A 17,942-nucleotide genomic window follows, 5' to 3' on the forward strand; every position below is an offset into this window, starting at 1 on the left:
TATTGTGTTCAGTTCTGGTATCCACAGTTCAAGAAGGATGTAGATGAACTGGAGATGGTTCAAAGAGCCACAAGAATATTTAAAAAAATTGAAAACATGCCCTCTAATTCTAGGCTCAAGGAGCTCAATCTATTAAGCTGAACTAAAAGAAGGTTAATGGGTAACTTGTTCACAGTCTATACAGCAGGAACAAAATTTGATACTAAGTAACTCTTCAGTCTAGCAGATAAAGATATAACAAGATCCAAAGGGTGGAAGTTGAAGCTAGACAAATTTAGAAGCAATGAGGTGCACATTCGTAACAGTGAGGGTAATTAAATGTTGGAACAATTTACCAAGAGTTGTAGTAGATTCTCCATCATTGGAAATTTTAAAATCAAGACTGGATATTTTTTACAAAGGATATGATCAACTTCAAATAGGAATTAGTTCAGGGAAGTCCTATGGCTGCATGTTACACAGGAGGTAGAAATAGATTATCACTGTGGTCCCTTCTGGCCTTATCTTTGATAGCTACATGTAAATGATTAAATCTCTTTTAATATCATGAAATTGTATCTTGGGCAGATGCTTGATGTCTTGTATCTACCTCCAAACAAAGACCCAAAGCTTATGTTCTTGTTCACACTTTGGCAATATTTACACAGATTTCACGTGAATAAAGATCTTTTTGAAGTTTGACCATTCAAATCTAAGAGAATAAATTAGCTGTTAGTTATAAAGATGGTACTGCAGAACAGGCTTCTGGCATATTAGTAGAGCAGAATGGGGAATGCTGCATTTCTGGTACCTTTACTGAACCAGTTCTGTGGTACTTTTGTATGTACTAAAATGTATATAAAATGGAAAAAAGTAATGTCCCTAAAGGCTGCACACTTTATGTACTATGAAAATTGTAATAATTTGAGTCAAACAAGTCAATTCACCATTCCCAATCACTTTACAGAAGCATATGACACTATACATTTTATTGAATATCCTGGAATGTGTCAGTTTGTATTAAAGTTGTAATCCTTTTTTTGGTGTTTAATATATGTATAGATACATACGTTATGAATAAAAATACTGCTTTGATTTGAGGAAGGATTTATATAAAAAGAAATAGGGAAAATTCTATCTTACCTGTGAATTTTCATTCTAAGACCTTCCATGTTAGACAGTCTTCATAATGGGATGTTTCCCATCTCCACAGCAACTGGAGGCAGACCAAATCTATGCTCTGAGCTTGGTTTTGGATCACCACTCAGGAAGAACTCTCCAGAACAAGCTTCCAGAGCTGAAATACTAATTATGTAAAGTGCTATTCAACTCAAATGATTTATAGCAGAGCCTGGATGTGAAAAATTTAGAGTTCTTCCAGAAAAATCCCTCTTTTCCTTTTCATACTATTTAACAAGCAAGCAATAGCCAGGGGGAAAAAAAAAAAAAAAAACACCAACCAGCCAACCCCCTTACCCCATTCTAGACACAGTGCATTCCTCTGAGACATGATCAGACTATCCGATATGGAGCATCATAGAATGAAAATTTACAGGTAAGAGATTTTTTCCTTTTTGTGCCCTCCATGTCAGTCAGTCTTCACAGCAGGGATTTAGAAAGCAGTAAATCATCCTAGGGAAGGAGAAACTCAGTTTGCCCATGTAGAATTGAAAAGGAACTTAAGGTTTTAATAGGGCACCCTGTTGAGAAATAGACTCCTACCAAACCCTGTATTAGATGGGGGGAGGGTGTTGACTCTATATTATCCAAGAAAGCATAGATGGAAGACCCTGTAAGTAACCTTACAGACATCCTGATAAGATGTGTGTGATCTCTCTATTGTTCCTCTTTTCACAGTGCATAGTAATAAGAGGAATTGTTTCTAGAGAGCCTTTGAATGCGTCCACTATATACACAACTTTATTCCTCTGTAGACTCTTTTCATATCTAAGGCCATGTCTATACTAAAGAGCTTACAGCAGCACAGCTGTACCAATGCAGCTGTGCTGCTATAATATTGCTAGTGTAGCCACTCTATGACAATGGAAGACTTTTGCTTTGATGCATGTTCCTTGTAACACTAACATCTAAACCTTCAGTTTATATATAGACATAATTTGTGTATTTCTTCTAAAATGCTAGGTTGCTTATCCCCTTCTGAGACACTGTAGTTCCTTCCTCTTAGCTTTCCAGATGACAGATAAGGCAGTATGGAATATCTGTTTATAATAGGTCCCTGTTAGAGCACGTGCATGTGCATGCTGGGAGTTTGAGAGGAGGTTCCAATTACATTTTTCAGACCTGACTGAGACAAGACCTGAGGGTTAATAAGACGATGATTATAATCACTGTGGCCTATTTCTTCACAATATTCTTTACCATTTTTACTCTCAAAGACTGAGGGGAGAAGGCATAAAGGAGACCGTTTAGCACACTTCTTAGTAAGGAGACCACTGCCTCCCCTTTTGTGTGTCTTCTTCCAGTAGTAGTACTTTTGGTTTTCCAAATGAGCTTTGATGCAAATAGGTTCAATCCATAGGCTTCCAACTTGACCTATGATACACCAAAGGCTAGCTTATCGAGACTGCTTTCCTTCGGTTCTAAGCCTCCCAAAAAGCCAGCCATCCGTGACTTTCCTTCTTGCTATAGAATCCTGAGGAACAGAGCAAGATCTTATGCCCAGGACATGAACAAGTAGAAGACTACTTTTTTAAGTAGTACTGAAGGTGTCTTGCCTTCTTAGCAGTTATATACAAACACCATGTTTCTGAACAATCATCTGCTGGAAATTGAGAAGTGAGCTTGATGGTCCATAGCACAAGACAGGTTATATACCATTTCTCTTCCTTGGGCCACACCTTCCCAGAGTCATGCAGGAGTCCATATATGTTCTTCCTTAATGTGGTCCAGTATCTGTACAAATGACCAGCTTCTCTGGACCTGACATCTGTAGCTATTAAATAATATTAAAAAGGAGTTCAAGACCTGCAAGTATTGAATCTGGACCAAGATTTCTTTTATATCATGATTTGCTGCAATTGCTGGCTAGAAACAAAGCCAGAATTATTACAGGTAAACACAAAAGACACATTAGCCCAAGAGCTGAGGCAGATTTTATTTTCTTCTGCCTCTCTTCTAAAATAAAGGTTGTCTTGAGTGACAATTTAGATGCTAGAGTTTTGTGAGGCCTATAATTGGCCGTTCTACTTGTTCACTCTAAATCATGTTTCTAAAGACTTTTAGCAATGGCTTCAGGGCCTTGTGTAACATGATGAGGTCATCCAGACAACTATTCCTTTCACTTCAATGAAGCAAAGATACTGCATTTATGAATACCAATATAGAAGTTATAAGTCCCAAAAGGGATCATGAAACTTCATTGAAAATACTTCTTGTTGTAGCAGAAGCTAAAATATTTCTGGTTTGTTCTCCTCAATAATATCTTCAGTAGAACTTCAGGTTTATTTTCATAGTGTGAAGTTGTGGAAAGATAACTTTGTAATGATGGATTTCATATTTCCACATGGAATATTAAAATCTTTATGACTTGCTGAGAGACAGGACATTAAAATGAACTATATGCCATTGTTTCTCTTAGTATCACAAAGAATCTTGTGGCCTTTCCAAAAATATCTGTCTCTCCACAGAACTGGTTCTATTGTTTCAATCTGTAGAAGATGAACTATTGTATCCTTCACCTTGCTAATAGGGTTGGTTTATTTTCATTTACTTTGAGGAAAAAATAAACTTGGACAAGGGACAATGATTGAATTCTATAGTTCTACTGAATACCCATCTCTGATTATCTCAAGCACTTTTAGGATAAGGTGGAGAGGAGGGGAGAATTTGCCCAGATTTGGGAACCCAAAAACAAGATAAGTTTTTGGGGTTGGATGGGATTCCAAAGAATTTCCAACTCTCAGGAAAGGCAGTATTGGCCTCCTCTTAATGTGTAATCTCTACATTAGAACCTGGTGCAACAGTTTCCAAGGGAACAACTATGACATTAGGTAGTTTGAAGATTCTCTCATTGGAAGGAGGGAGGGACTTACTCCTTTGCCTAGAGACAAAGTAGTCACTTGGACTTTATGCTCCCCACAGTGTTTAACAAAACATTTGGAAGTACATCAGAGTTTAGCCTCACTTTTCTCAAGTGGAGCAATAGTTGCACTGGGACACATCTACAGAAGTGGTGAAAGTGCAGCAAATCAGAGTCAGGTGAAGCATCAATTCTAAAAAGGGATGGTAGGGAAATCTAGTTTAAAGTAGATTTAATATGTATTTTCCTTGTGCATGCGCTCACAATAGACCTCCACAATAAGAGACTGCAACCAATATTCTCAGGACTTAGGCTGCTGTATCCAAGTTTCGTCTGAGTAATCATCTTATTCTCCTGTCTGTAGGTTTTGCAGGAATGTTCCCTCAGCTAGTACAACCGTGCCCTTTGCTAAGAAGGATGCAGCAGCCTTAAACTCAGGTAGAGTAATGGAGAGCTTTTAGTCCATGCGTACAAATAGTTCTTCATAGGGAATTCCCACACCACCTGTATCATGCCCTCAAACCGAGTGAGGAAGAATTACACAGCTCTTCCTCAACTTTGCAAGTGTTTTGTCATTGTTTTATTTTTGGAAGGGGAGGTATTTCAAGAACCTGTGACATCAGGTGCCCATTTGTGCTTAATTCTGGGATGCTTAGTTGAGAGTTGGAGGTTTCTCCTCTTAAGATCTAGAGGTCAGACTCTCTCATTACATATTTTAAGTCTTTGTACTGTCCCTTTAAAAGCTGATTGGTGAAGGATAGAAACTGCATAGTCTCTGGGCCAATCCTCTGTGAGAAGGCAGCGAGATTGAAAGGACAGTCTGCAGGCATGCATTTTTTTAAGAAAAACAGTAGTCACTTTATGACCTCCTGTGGGACTCCTGCAAACTGGAAGAAAGAGAAGAAACAGGTCCACATCCCAATCTGAATCATTTCACCTCATGTTCCTTGCTACTGGGTGCAGGCTGAGCAAGGGATAACTGCATAGAAATAGGAGTAAACCACAGTTATTGGAGACAAATGACTCATCTGGTATCAGAAAGGTCACAGGAGCTGGCACCTTACATGGAGACTGAGGCACTGCAGATAAAACATTGTGGGAAGGGGGAATGCTTTGCACACTTTTTAATCATCTCAGCATAGACCTTGCCTATATGCTGGCTGGGAGCAAGTACTTCTCCCCTCCTGGTTCCCCCGACCTTGCCTCCCCCAAGATTCACGAGGCTCCAGTGACATTTCACTACTTACTCTGCCAACTGTGGGAATAGGGGTCCCATTCCCAAGGGAGAGGCAGTAGGCTTGGAAAACTTAAATCCAGCTCCATGACACTGATTCTGGCCTGGTCTCAGTGAAGGGAGCTTCCACACGGTCTGCTCAACAGTCTCAGTGGGACATTGTCCACATGCTGGCTAGCAGCCAGGTTTCACCGTGCTTAGCTGTCTTGGCATGGACCTTGCCCACATTACAGCTGGTTGCTGAGTTCCTGTGGCCTGCTGTCTGTGTCTGCCATTTCTGATGGGGGGAGGGCTGCTGTCCTTCAAACCCTCCTCAGAAAACCAAGTTTTAAGTTTAACAGTTTTGGGGAGAAAAATCTCAAAGCAAATAAAAAAGGCACAGAAATTTAGTTTAAAATCTTTTAAAACTCCCATAAAAGCATTGCTACAAAGGGAGACCTGGAGTATGCCATGCATGCTGCTTGGAGACAAAATTCTGGAGTTTTTCCCAAAGGTCAGTCCCAAGACCAAGTTCAGAGCAAAGTTCTAGTTTGCCTCCCCTTGCTAGGGAGATGGGAATGCCCCACCATGAAGAGAGTTCAACATGGAGGGTACTGAGAATTAAAGTTTGATTGAAATTAAAAAAAAAAAAAAAAGGTAGATTGTATATAAAATACTAGCTAAGTGTGACAAAAGTACAGCACAATATATTAATACATTCTATACTAACCAATAAGAAGAAGGGTTCCAACAGCTAAACCTCCACCTGGAAACAAAACAAAAACCAAGAACAAGATGAGACTACATTTTAATGTTACCTTAGAGAACAATTAAGTTTGCTTAGTTTATAAGTCAAAGAAAGATGATATAGCGAGTTTAAAAATGTAAATGTGAACAACATTTTAATTACCTTTGCAAACTTCCTACAATTCACTATTATGAAATAATTACATATTACATGTAATTATATATTACACATTACAATTACTTTCACAATATATTGTACTATCCTCCTTATGTGAAAAGATCCTGCAGAGATCTACACAACTAAGCTCAAGTACTGCAATAATGTTGTAGGGCCTGAGTCAAACACTTACTTTAGCGGGACTACTTAGATGAATAATAATTTTCAGGATTGGGTCCATATTTATTAGCAATTAATAATACTTACTCCACAGCCACCAACTAACGGTGCAAAGTACCACAACAAGGGCTCATCCAACTTGCACTGAAGTCAAAAGACAAAATTCTGGTCCCACTGAAGTAAATAATAAAAAAATCATTTGACTTCCGTGGAGCCAGATTTCACCCAATGAGAGTTAGATAGGACCCTCAAGCACATAAAATCTGAGAGATTAAACTTCTACCCTAAAAATAGTTTCCTTGTTTGATACTTCTCGTCTCCTTAAATATATATAGAGGCCTGTCTGGAAAAACATAACTGGTTCATTTTTTTAAACTGCTGTTAAAAAAATAAGGACACACTACATCCTCTTGTTTAGCAAAGAGCGTCAATATTTTCTATTCCCATTTTGTTTAAATGACCAGTCATTGCGTACCAATCACTGATGATTAAATGAACATAGCAAAAAACAAAAAACCCCAAAACCATCAATGTTAACTGATATTAATATTCAGCTGAGAAACAGGTCCCTTAGTACACTTGACAGAACAGTTGAAATTATTACACATTTTTAATTGTGATTTTCTTGATCCTCACCTCAGAATTTATCAGTCAGCCTTAAAAAGTGATCATGACCTTTACCAGCCCCAACGTAAGTCTCCACACTCATCCTTTTAAAGAAAAGCCTACTATTTTGCTTATCAATAAAAAAAATTCTTTACACCAGACAAGTAGAGTTTTGCAAAACTAGTATAAGTAGCCAGTCTCCTAAAATAAGTAATTCTCTTAAAAATAAATAAGAGTGTTAACTATCCTTAACAGAACTGAAGTGGAAGAACAGTGAAGGGAAAAAGTTGTTTTAGAAACCAATACTGCAATGGCAGAGAATAGACAGCTTGTAATGAAAGAAGTCTGATCAATTTTACACATTTTTACAAAGCAGGCAAACGTTAGAGAGAGCCTAGGTTTGTCCCAACTGTACAACATGTCAAGTACAAACTAAAATATTCACTGCAGTAAATGTGGCTATACTACCTGTATGAAGTGATAGAACGTTTTATAATACATTTAGTACTGCAAATAGTTCTGTATGTTTTACTGAATGACATTCTGAGGAAAAAGGGCAAATGGGGCATTGTCTACACTTGCAGCAGCACATAGGTTATGTGTAGTTAAAACCTCAAGTGAAGAAAGGCAAGCTTGTGTCCACACTGCCATGGGTAGCTCCACCTGACAGTGAAAGGCTCTGACAGCAGTGAGGGGGAGCGGAGGGAAGGATTGAGGGGAAAGCAGAGAAAGACTCAGTAGATTCCTGCTGCTGGAGCCTTTCTTTGCTGCCTCCCTGCTGCCGGAGCTTTTCCCCGCTTCTGGAGCCTATTCAAGCTCCAGTGTAGAGATGCGAGTCACTGATTTAGTGCCCAGAGAGCCATGTCGGGCAGGGATAGTCAATTATTTTTTGTCAAGATCCAAAGATCTTGATCAAGGTATAGTCAAGTTCCAGACTGCAGAGAAAATAATTTACAAACCCAATAATGATAATAATAAGTACATTAAAAATATTTCAGGGTCTGTTCAAAAGCATCTGGTTATCCAGATTTGGCCCACAGTCCACCTATTGACTATCCCTGGCTAATGTTCTGGCGTGTCTTTACTCGCCTAAGCAATGCCTCACAATCTTCACTGCTATTTATACCCATCGTAGGGGAGCATGCAGTGTCTGTACTCTATACACTACCCTAAATTTAGACATAACTAAAATTCCTTATTGCAAAATAGTAACCATTAGGCTGATAAATAACTTCCAATGCAATTCTGTATCAGCTAATATTTTTTTCTTATTTAAACATTCTTGTTTTTAATTAATTTAGCTATTAGACTGACTACACTATTTTATTTCTATTTAGTTTTCTTACAGATTACACGTGCCCACAAACAGATATGATGAAGTGTTACTCAAACCAAAAGATACTTCTGAATAGCTCATACATACAGCAACAGTTATCCCTAGCAATAAGAAACAAAAAAGGGGATGTTGTATCACTAGGTGAGATACAAATGGAATAAAAAGGTACTCAAATACGAGCTGGAAATATACTCTCCAGAAGTTGTTCCTAGGGAATGATTCATGGTCAAAATGATCTTGAATGAACTATTTTCTGTTTGTATTCAAGAACTTGTCTGATGCGCACTGTACAAATTGTTTCCAGTACAAATTAAATATGGTTTATGTTATTAATATCTTAAGAGTATGCATGTGGGGTGAGATGGGAGGTGTTAAAAGGGAAATAAAAGAGAGGGAGAGAAGTTGGAAGCATGCAGGGATCTCTTATTCTCTCTGGATGAATACTTATAATTACTATTGAGATAAACAGGCAAAAGCTAAGAGGAGATGAAGAGAGCAAATAAGAGAGTTTTAGAAGTGAGTTTGATATCAAAGCAGACACAGTCCTAGAAAAATCTCTTTTGGACTATTGGTCCAGCAATTTAAACTTCATGCAAAAGTCAAAATGACAAATACTCACATGCCCCAATATGAGGACTTTTTAAATTATGGTTTGACATGAACAAACTAAAGTGCAACATTTAAAATCTCCACTAGAAGTTCAGAAGTAATAAATTTTGGCCAAAATTAAGCTTCTAAATTGCTTTTTAAGTATTTAAAGAACCAGCCCAATTTTCAGAAGTGCTGATCAACCATAAATGCTACTAGCAGCTGAAAGAAGTTCAGCACATTAATACATCTTAAGGCACCTAACTTTATCATGCAGGTTGAGAATTCTGGCCTGAGCTTCAAAACAAGTTTAAATTATCTATGGAGAAGCTCTGACACTTCCAAAAAATCTAAAATTACTTCCATGTTTTATATTGAGAGAAAAATATAAAACATTTTAATTTGTATTTCAAGGAATTCTGATTTCAATTTGCTCCTCTAGTTCCTTATGAGCATTTATTAAGGAACCACAGATGGCTGTGATGGAAAAAATATAGTCATTGCAATTCTATCATGCTATGATTGTTAACTAGCCTGCTAAGATGTTTTGCATTTGCCAGTATAATACATTTATATCGTCTAAAAGCAAATTTAGTGCTCATGGAAGATGCCAGATTAACAGGCATAGAGACTGGAATCCCCCCTCCACTAAACAGGTGGAGTCATATACAGAAATAATACAACTTCCTAAGCTCTGGATAAGGGGTAGCTCAGCCTTTATGCCAATTTACTGCCTGGTTCAACTATAACTGATTTCAGTAGAGTTGGATCAGGCCTTTATTTAATCTTTAGCTTTGCTGCTGTGACTATGAACATTAATACCAATTGCAATGTTGGGATACATCCAAAAGGAATGGAGATGAAGATCACAAACTTGTTTCATACAGGCCAAATAACCATCATGTCAACTTTCAGTCACTAACTACTTAGTCTTTAGTGGTGATGGAGAGGCAAAATGTCCTGCATCTATTATCAATCTACATTAATTCTTTTTTAACCCATTGATGTTGCTAGAGTTTTTCTCCACAAGCTGATATAAGAGTCAGCAAATACAATAGAGAATATACACCAGGCGACTTCCAAATATCAACAAAATCAGTTAATTTGTTTTCATATTACTATACTTTTTTCATAACTCAAACTTTAGTCAGACACAACATGATAATTTTTAGACACCAGTGCCTTTGACCGTTGCAAGGCATTGTCAAAAAAATTTAGAATCAGAAAGTGGTTCTGGGTGTTTTTGTTTTTAAGAAGTGGTGCAGTTCTTCTTATGTCAATCAGTAACTGTTTTAATTCAATATTATTTACTTTATAGTCCAGTCTATTGGTTATGAGCATGGAATTAATGTTACAACATGAAGTCTGAATGGCAGGATATTTGGTGGATATACAGCATGATGAAGGTATGCCAATAAGCAACAGTAAATTAAGAAAATTTTGTACACATACAAAAAGTTAACCATAGAACTGGAAAATATTAAACATTTAAACTGAAGCCTAAGCCCAGCTTCAGAGTCAGTAATAAATCCAATTCTTCCCAACGTTCAGGGGTGTACAGTCTTAGGTTGGGTCCATTTCTAAATTTTACTGAGAAATACAAATGTAAACTAAGTGTATTAATGCAGCAAGTGGCCTATTAACCCAGGATATTAAACCACTCTCTGCTGCCTACCAGGAAAAGGTCAGAATGTGGACTTCCCAAGTGACAAAAAGCAAAAAGAATATTTGATCACCATAAAAATCACTATATTTAACATAAATTAGAGTAGGAAAGAGTAAAAGTACATTTAGTATAATTTACAAAATATAACTAAGCAGAAGAATTTATTACATAGCTACAGAATATTAACAACCAAGAGAGCAAATCCCATCCAACAGTTTTGCATCTTCTGTAGCTATGGTTAAAACCACACACAAAAATATATGGCAGAATACAACATTATGGAGATAGTTCAGTCCAAATTCACTGTATTTGCATGGCAGGGATGATATTATACATTTACCTTTTAACTACACGGCAGACTCAGGACTTCTGTAGGAGTCACAGAAGTGACAATATTGTCACCTCATATGCTATCATAATATCCTCCTTCCATTATATTTTGAAAAATGCACTGACATGTCTGCTGATGTCATAATTTCAGCAGTAAATCATGGTGCCATTTTATACTTGGACTGTATATAGTATTCATAATGTGATTAAGTGCCCATTTGTATCACAAAAACTAAGCCACACTACTTAGTCAGATCATAGGACTTATTATTATTTATGGCAAACAACTTTAATCAAACATTTTACACTGTTCACCTATAAACTTTCTAGTTATTCAGCAACTGTTACAATTCTAACTGTTCTTAAAAACTAAACTTTTTATTTAAGTGTAAAGATTTCTTATTCTGAATTTACTGATTTTCTCAGGGATTGTTGTTGCTTTTTATTTGCTCAAAAGTAAAAATACCTAAAGATGGGGCCAACAAAAACCATTCCAAAAGACCAATGTCTTAACACAATGTCTTATGTTAACTGTGCTTCTTCTGCACACAGTACATTAGGTTGAATGGGAGTTTTTCTTCCCAATCAGAAGAGCAAACAATTTTTAGTCTCTTTTTTTTTTTTTTTTAAATGCCCATATTATGGAGAACATTGTGCGTTCAGTACCAGCAGTGTGCATAGTTCTGCAATACAGAGACAAACAGCTCCACTCTCAAAGATCTTACAAGATAGCAGTTAGACACAGAAGATAGAACACAAGATATAAAATCCACAGGTAATTATGACGTTTAATTATCATAAGCATTATCAATATTTTAAATTCACTTCTTGTGGTCACTGCAGAAGTACATTTTTAAAACAGTAACTTGTATTGGGAGGGTGTTGCATTGACAAATTATCAGCAGAATCAAAAACATTGTTTATAAGTTAGATCTCAAGGATTTTTTACTTCAGTGCACCCTACCATCTTTTACAGGTCAGATTTACAGTACCTGTATGAGTATTAAGGGCAATAAACGCAATCTTGCTTGGCATTGATCAGATCAGAGGATCATTTTACCGTATTAGATGTAATAAATAGTTTTAAACAACTTTATTGTATTAGACAGTATAGGAAACTAGTACGGTTAATCTCTTTCCCTCCCAAACTGAAGAGAAGCAGAAAAGCTGACAGAATGAGGAGAAAAGAAAGGTTATTTCAAAAACCTCAAGATTTTAAAGGGCCCACTCACTGCTGTGCATTTACAACCTGTTTTTTCCTCAGTTTGCCAAACTCAACCCTTTACATATGATGCTGGTTATCATGGTACAAGCTGAGAGCAGGAGGGAACAGGCAGTTCATTTCCTGCACCACTACACAAAACATGGAGATTTAAGGCTTGAATAAGAAAAGAGATAACTATTAGAACTTCATTAGAAAAGACTGAAACAATAATATAAATTATGGATCTCTTATAGGATGCATTTGGAAGGAGAAAATACTGGTGATACGATTTTTGTGGACTATATTTTCCACCAAAGAGTGGAATAGGCAGAAGAATTATCATACTTTATATTCCTGCTTAGAGAATATATATCTTTATTACGTGTATATAAAACAGACAAATGGAAATCTGCTAGAAATCTGAATATGATTTAAATGAAACAGTAAGTTGATAAAATTAGGAAAACTATAAGTAAAACTAATACTTAGTATTTGTATAACAACCTTACATCTTCAGTGTTTTATGAATACTGTCTTGTCTGAACCAATTGAGATAGAAAAAACTTTCATTATATGACATACACTCTACAAGACAATGACAGTTTATAAAATGTAATTGTTTGGTCAAAAAAATATATTTCTATGGCCACAGCTCCCTAACTCAAGCCTGTGCCTAACTCAGGATCTGAGTAATCCAACTGTCTTTAATGGGACTACTTGTGTCCTTAAAGTTAAGCACAGGCTTAAGTGCTTTGCTAGATCAGAAACTTACTTCATTTAGCTACCCCTTTTTGAAGAAGAGAAAGTTAAAGAAAAAAAGATAGTTTACAATAGTAAATTGCAGTGGTGGCAGTTCAACAGGGCAATTTAAATTGCTATTTAGTCCTCTTCAACTCCTATCTTTGCTTAATGTTTCTTCTTAGTTTCTTTTTATTGCTGTGCTAGTGCTGGGATACCAGCTGTAACTGTAATTAGAAGCATATTGGTACCAGAATAATTTCAGTAACTCCTGTTTGAGATCTCTGGGGATAATGCTGCAACTCTGTGTTGGAACTTCCACACTATATGAATGGAGCGGATCATGTTAAGAAGTATAATGAATAACTCTCAATCGTTGAAACCCAAATGGGAGATTGATATGCAAAGTGAGGGATACAATAAAAACCCATTTTATGTGAAACACTATGGAATTTCTTTAGCATAAAGACAAAAAAAACAAACAAACAAAAAGCCACCTCACAAACAGTTCTTGATTCAACAATTCTTTTGCACAACAGGACAGGATTTGCATGGAACCAGGACAGATTTGGTTCAAAATGAAGTTCATGAATGAAGGGCAGGACAGAAGTAGCTGCTTTAAAAATAAAAGATCATTTTAGTGTAGAAGAAAAAGGACAGAGCTCCCCATTGTCTGAAGTGGCAGAAGTACTGAACAGTTGTTTAAAGTGGTAACATACACTAATAGTTCTCAACCAGGGGCATGTGTACCCCTAGGGGTACTCAGAGACCTTCTAGGAGGTACATCAGCTCATCCAGATATTTGCCTAGTTTTACAACAGGGTACATAAATAGCACTAGCGAAATCTGTACAAACTAAAATTTTATACAGACAATTATTTATACTGCTCTATATACTACACACTGAAATGTAGGTATAATATTGATAATCCAATTGATTTATTTTATAATTATATGGTAAATGAGAAAGTAAGCAATTTTTCAGTAATCACATGCTGTGACACTTTTATATTTTTATGTCTGATTTTGTAAGCAAGTAGTTCAAGTGAGGTGAAACTTAGGGTACAAAAGACAAAGGGGTGCATTAGTCTGGAAAGGTTGAGAACCACCGATATACACAACTGTATTCAGGGTACTTTTAACAGGTATGTTGGCAAATTTTGGGGACAATGTAGCTAGGCACTGACAAGCCTCAATACAAGCCTAAAGGGCCCTACTCTCTCTACCCTAGATCTATATCTATTACGAAAGCTCTTTTCAAAATATGCCTCGTTTCAGCATTCACACACTATTATTCCTCAGGATTGGGAGCTTACAAAAACACTTTCTTGAAGCCCAATTGTGAATGAAGTTTGTGTGTGGCATTTTTTAAAAATATCTTCCGCAAAATGAAGGTGCAAAACATTCTGTTATGCAAACCTCCACAAAGAGTTTTGAAAACAAAACAAACTTACAGTATAAGTCCCTGGTAACAATGAAATACAATATACTACATTGTCAATTATTTGTCTGTGAAATTGTTAGTGGGCCTCAGGGAGAAAAATCTATAGAGTCTTCATGCATACTGTAATTGATTTAGCAAGTGATCACATATACACAACTGTAAACTATACAGAGGAAGCCAGGAGAAATACTTCCTGAAGCCAGGTTTCTGAAGGTTCAGTGCAAGGAAATAGAATTTTGCAAATCTGCCAGGTCACCCATGTTTTGGATTAATTGTAAAAGGTAGTTTCAAAAGTTGCTACATCTGGGGATGAAGGACTTTCATTGGTTCACCTAATATTAAAATCTCACTAAGTTCTAATTTTCTCTCATGAAATAAATATTTTTTCTAGAAGCCGGGAAGTTACTGATGCTTAAAGATAGAGAATAGATAGTTTAGATGAGCGACACAGTATGTGGGAAGAAGTTTCCCCAATTCACCTTATCGAATAAATCACTAATCATTATAAGAACAAGAAGATGATGGTTCAGAAGATTGACCCCAGGGGGAACTGTCCATGTTTTCTGTACCATGCTGTGCATTTCAAATCCACACTTCATAAAATAGAACATGCACAAGAATCTAGATGGTCAGTTATTTTACATTTATATTGTACTCCTCTTCTCAAAGAGCTTTATAAACTATATAGTAGTAATGAGATGCAGCTATCCGTGTCTCCCTTAAGAAGGATTTCTCTCGCCCTCTAACATGGATCAGCATTCCTGAAAAGATTGCAGGAAGTGTTCCCTCTTCATATGATGTACAGCATACGAGAGGGGAAAGAGTATAGAAGAGAGATTTTCCTTAGGACACCAAGGCAGAAGAATCATTTTCACAGAGCAGACATGACCTTACCATTTATTACCTCACCTGTAAATGCCCACACATTGTAAACTGCTAGCACTAAAGTTATCTGCTCCATGGATGAAAGGACTGAGTTATGCCTGTGACACCAGGAACTTAAAGCCCTCTCTATACTAAGGGTCTACCTAAATAATCATTGGTTAGTCAGTCATCGGGATAGCTGCACCAGTGCAAACCCCTAGCCTAGAATACACAGGCAAAGCCACTATTACAATGGTGAGATTTACCTGTTTGAAAACTGGGTAAACTGTGCTGGTACAAGCCCTAAATTTACACAAATAAATACATACATTAATACCTAGTTCCCACACAGCGCTTTTCTACAGTATTGTAGAACCGCTGCTATACCAGTGGCTAGCCACCAATAGCTGAAAATAGAGCAAGTCCCTGATTAGATAAGAGCTGAGCTGAGAACCCACCATCCCAAATTCATGTCCAAAATGCTTCCAAGGTCTAACACCACAGAAGGCAACAACACTAGGGATATATCTAGCACCTAGTCCAGTAAGCCAGCCCCTTCTGTGACTATCTGAATAAGCAAAGATTTTAAATAAATGAAGAGAGTGAGACAGCAAGTGTCACTGGGGAAAAAACAGACTCGTCAAATTCTTCCACCCCAGATAAAGGTATAAAAGGGTTTACACAAGCCCAAATGTCTCAGTGCAGTCCTCTAACCCCACAAAACAGGTTGCAAGGACCTTTATGCGCATCTCCCCCACTCCCACCACTAAAAAAAAAAAGGAAGCTCGAGGATAAGTGTCAGATGAGGAGTCTCTTCTGTCCCCCACTCCCCTTCCTCCAAGTCAGCGAAGTTTTGGGGAGGGTCAGACTGGCAGAAAGAGTCTCCCCCAGCCACCAATCGGGAGGGGGCACTGAAGCAGCTGCGTACTAATTTTTTTTTTTTTTAAAAAACACATTGGAATTTGAGTGTTTATTTAAAAAGTAAACCTTTGTGCACATCGCAGTTAAAAAAGGAAAATGCAAAAAAGAATACGATCAATTAAGCAGTCTGCAAGCCAGGACTATTACAAGCTTGTTTACATGCTAACATTTACATGAATTTAAACAAGCGGCTTGTCACCAACGTGTAAAACTCAGAAGTCGGATCTTGGAAGATACAACTCCTACCACATGTATTAACATGGGTTTGGTCAATCAGTTTCAAAGCCCTCTGGCACTGAAATACTTAGCCCCCCCTCAGTAAGTTACACTAGCAGACAGCTAGCTGCTGAAGCTATCCCACAGTGGTTCCTTCTATCTTTAGCCATGTAGACGTATCCTCTGTCACCCCACTTCTCACCCCAGCTGAAGGCAAGAGAAGCAGACAAGGAATAGGGGCAGCCACCAGGAGACTGGGGGAAGGAGGGGAACGAAGGGGCAGCCAGCGAGCATCCAGCGCTGCGAGGCCAGTCCCGGCTCTGCACCAACCTAGCACACAGTCCAGGGAGGGGAGCCCGCTGGAGAGCAGCAGCTGCCCGTGGCGCACCGAAGGCCGGGTGCCCGGGATAGCTGCCAGGCGGCTGCTGGCAGGAACCTTCCGCTGGAAACTGGTAGCCCCGTCACTCGGCGTCGCGCCGCCGGTCGCCAAGGCCGCCATCTTAGCTTCCTCCTGGTTGACAGGAGGAAAAAGGACGCCGGGAAATACTGACCCTCTCCCCCCCCCCCACCTTCGACCTATGGGGAGGCGGCTTGGGACCCTCGCCAGCCAATAGCAAGGAGCGTTGTTGGCAGGCCGGGTAGGTAGCTCTGGTGGGGGAGGGGAGGAGAGGAGGCGGCGGCGATCCTGATGCTGCTGGTCAGGCAGCCCCAGGCGCGGTCAGGCAGGTAGGTGAAGGCGCGATGGAAGCGGGAGGCTGCGTCTTACCCCGGAGCGAGCCGGTCCGCCGGCTAAAACAGAGGCCAAGGACTCGAGGGGGCGCCCACCCCTCGTGTGAGACTCTGGGGTGGTTTCCCCAGGGAGATTACGCCTGGGGGCTCTTTCCCTGACTCCCCCCCCATGGGCCCGTGTCGCCTCCCCCCCCGCGCTCAGGAGGTTTTAGGCGTGCGTGGCACGGCGCAGTGTCCTGAGCAGCAGGTTATTGCGCGGAGCCCAGGCGTGTTGGGTTGTAAAACCCCAGAGCGATCTTCTGCCGCAGTTTCCCGCGGGCTCGGAGGGAACCCGGGACTCGTGAGACGTGGGGGGCACCCGCAGCACGAGGGGAAGGTTGGCTCCAGCCCAGGGCTCTTGGCGAGCAGGAGCCTCATCCTGACCGACTGCCTGGTGACCAAGGCTCTGAGCCCGCCGATCCTTATGTCTGCGTGGGAACCACGTTGACTTTAGAGAGGGTCTGTCCATGTGGTGCCAGTGCAGGGTTGGGTCCTAAGACTTCCTGATATAAAGGGGCCGACAACGACTTGACATGTAATCCGTTACAGTTCTGCCCTTTCGTTACCTGGCCAAGCTCAGTGCTTTCACTGTTGCCTAATGATTTTCTCCCCTCATTTCTGTATAAAAAAACCGGTACATAAACAGGGGAAACTAACTAACCATGATGGGGTACTAAATGCACAAAGCAAAATAATATTTTAATGATATTAAATGTTTAATAATGTTAAATTTTGCTTCTAACAGCAGATACATAGCTTTAATCAGACGTGTGATGCTTAAGTAGATAGTCTCTTCATTGCTTATTAAACACTTTGAGCTTCTCTGATGAAAGGTGCTATTTAAGACCCCCTTCTCTTGAAGTGACATCCAGGTTGGGGGACCCCTGTATAAAGCTCTTGGTAAGATTAAAGCTAAAGTGAAAACTTGTTACTGTGAGAAATGTAC

The 17,942-nt window shown here is 38.9% G+C and overlaps 2 protein-coding genes across 10 annotated transcripts in view; one reads left to right on the forward strand and one right to left on the reverse strand.

The window, feature by feature from the left end:
* The window catches only part of ELP4 (elongator acetyltransferase complex subunit 4), a 256,406-nt gene extending 239,669 nt beyond the window's left edge, over positions 1-16,737 (reverse strand). For all 3 annotated transcript variants that reach the window (XM_067532071.1, XM_067532073.1, XM_067532072.1), the window contains exons 1-2: positions 16,559-16,737; positions 5,962-5,997 (exon numbers count right to left, since the gene is read on the reverse strand). In XM_067532071.1, coding sequence (XP_067388172.1) covers positions 5,962-5,997; positions 16,559-16,727 — 205 coding nt within the window. In that variant the 5' untranslated portion in view covers positions 16,728-16,737. The remainder of the gene's footprint in view (positions 1-5,961; positions 5,998-16,558) is intronic.
* Positions 16,738-16,862: 125 nt separating this feature from the next.
* The window catches only part of IMMP1L (inner mitochondrial membrane peptidase subunit 1), a 67,605-nt gene continuing 66,525 nt past the window's right edge, over positions 16,863-17,942 (forward strand). For 6 of the 7 annotated variants that reach the window (XM_067532076.1, XM_067532074.1, XM_067532080.1 and 3 more), the window contains exon 1: positions 16,863-16,954. The gene's annotated coding sequence lies outside the window, so the exon portion shown is untranslated. The remainder of the gene's footprint in view (positions 16,955-17,942) is intronic. The other variant, XM_067532081.1, reaches the window with a different exon arrangement.

Source organism: Emydura macquarii, unplaced genomic scaffold (genome assembly GCF_026122565.2).
Source record: "Emydura macquarii macquarii isolate MOO-44397 ecotype Brisbane River unplaced genomic scaffold, CSIRO-AGI_Emac_v2 contig_3240, whole genome shotgun sequence".
Taxonomy (NCBI): domain Eukaryota; kingdom Metazoa; phylum Chordata; order Testudines; family Chelidae; genus Emydura; species Emydura macquarii.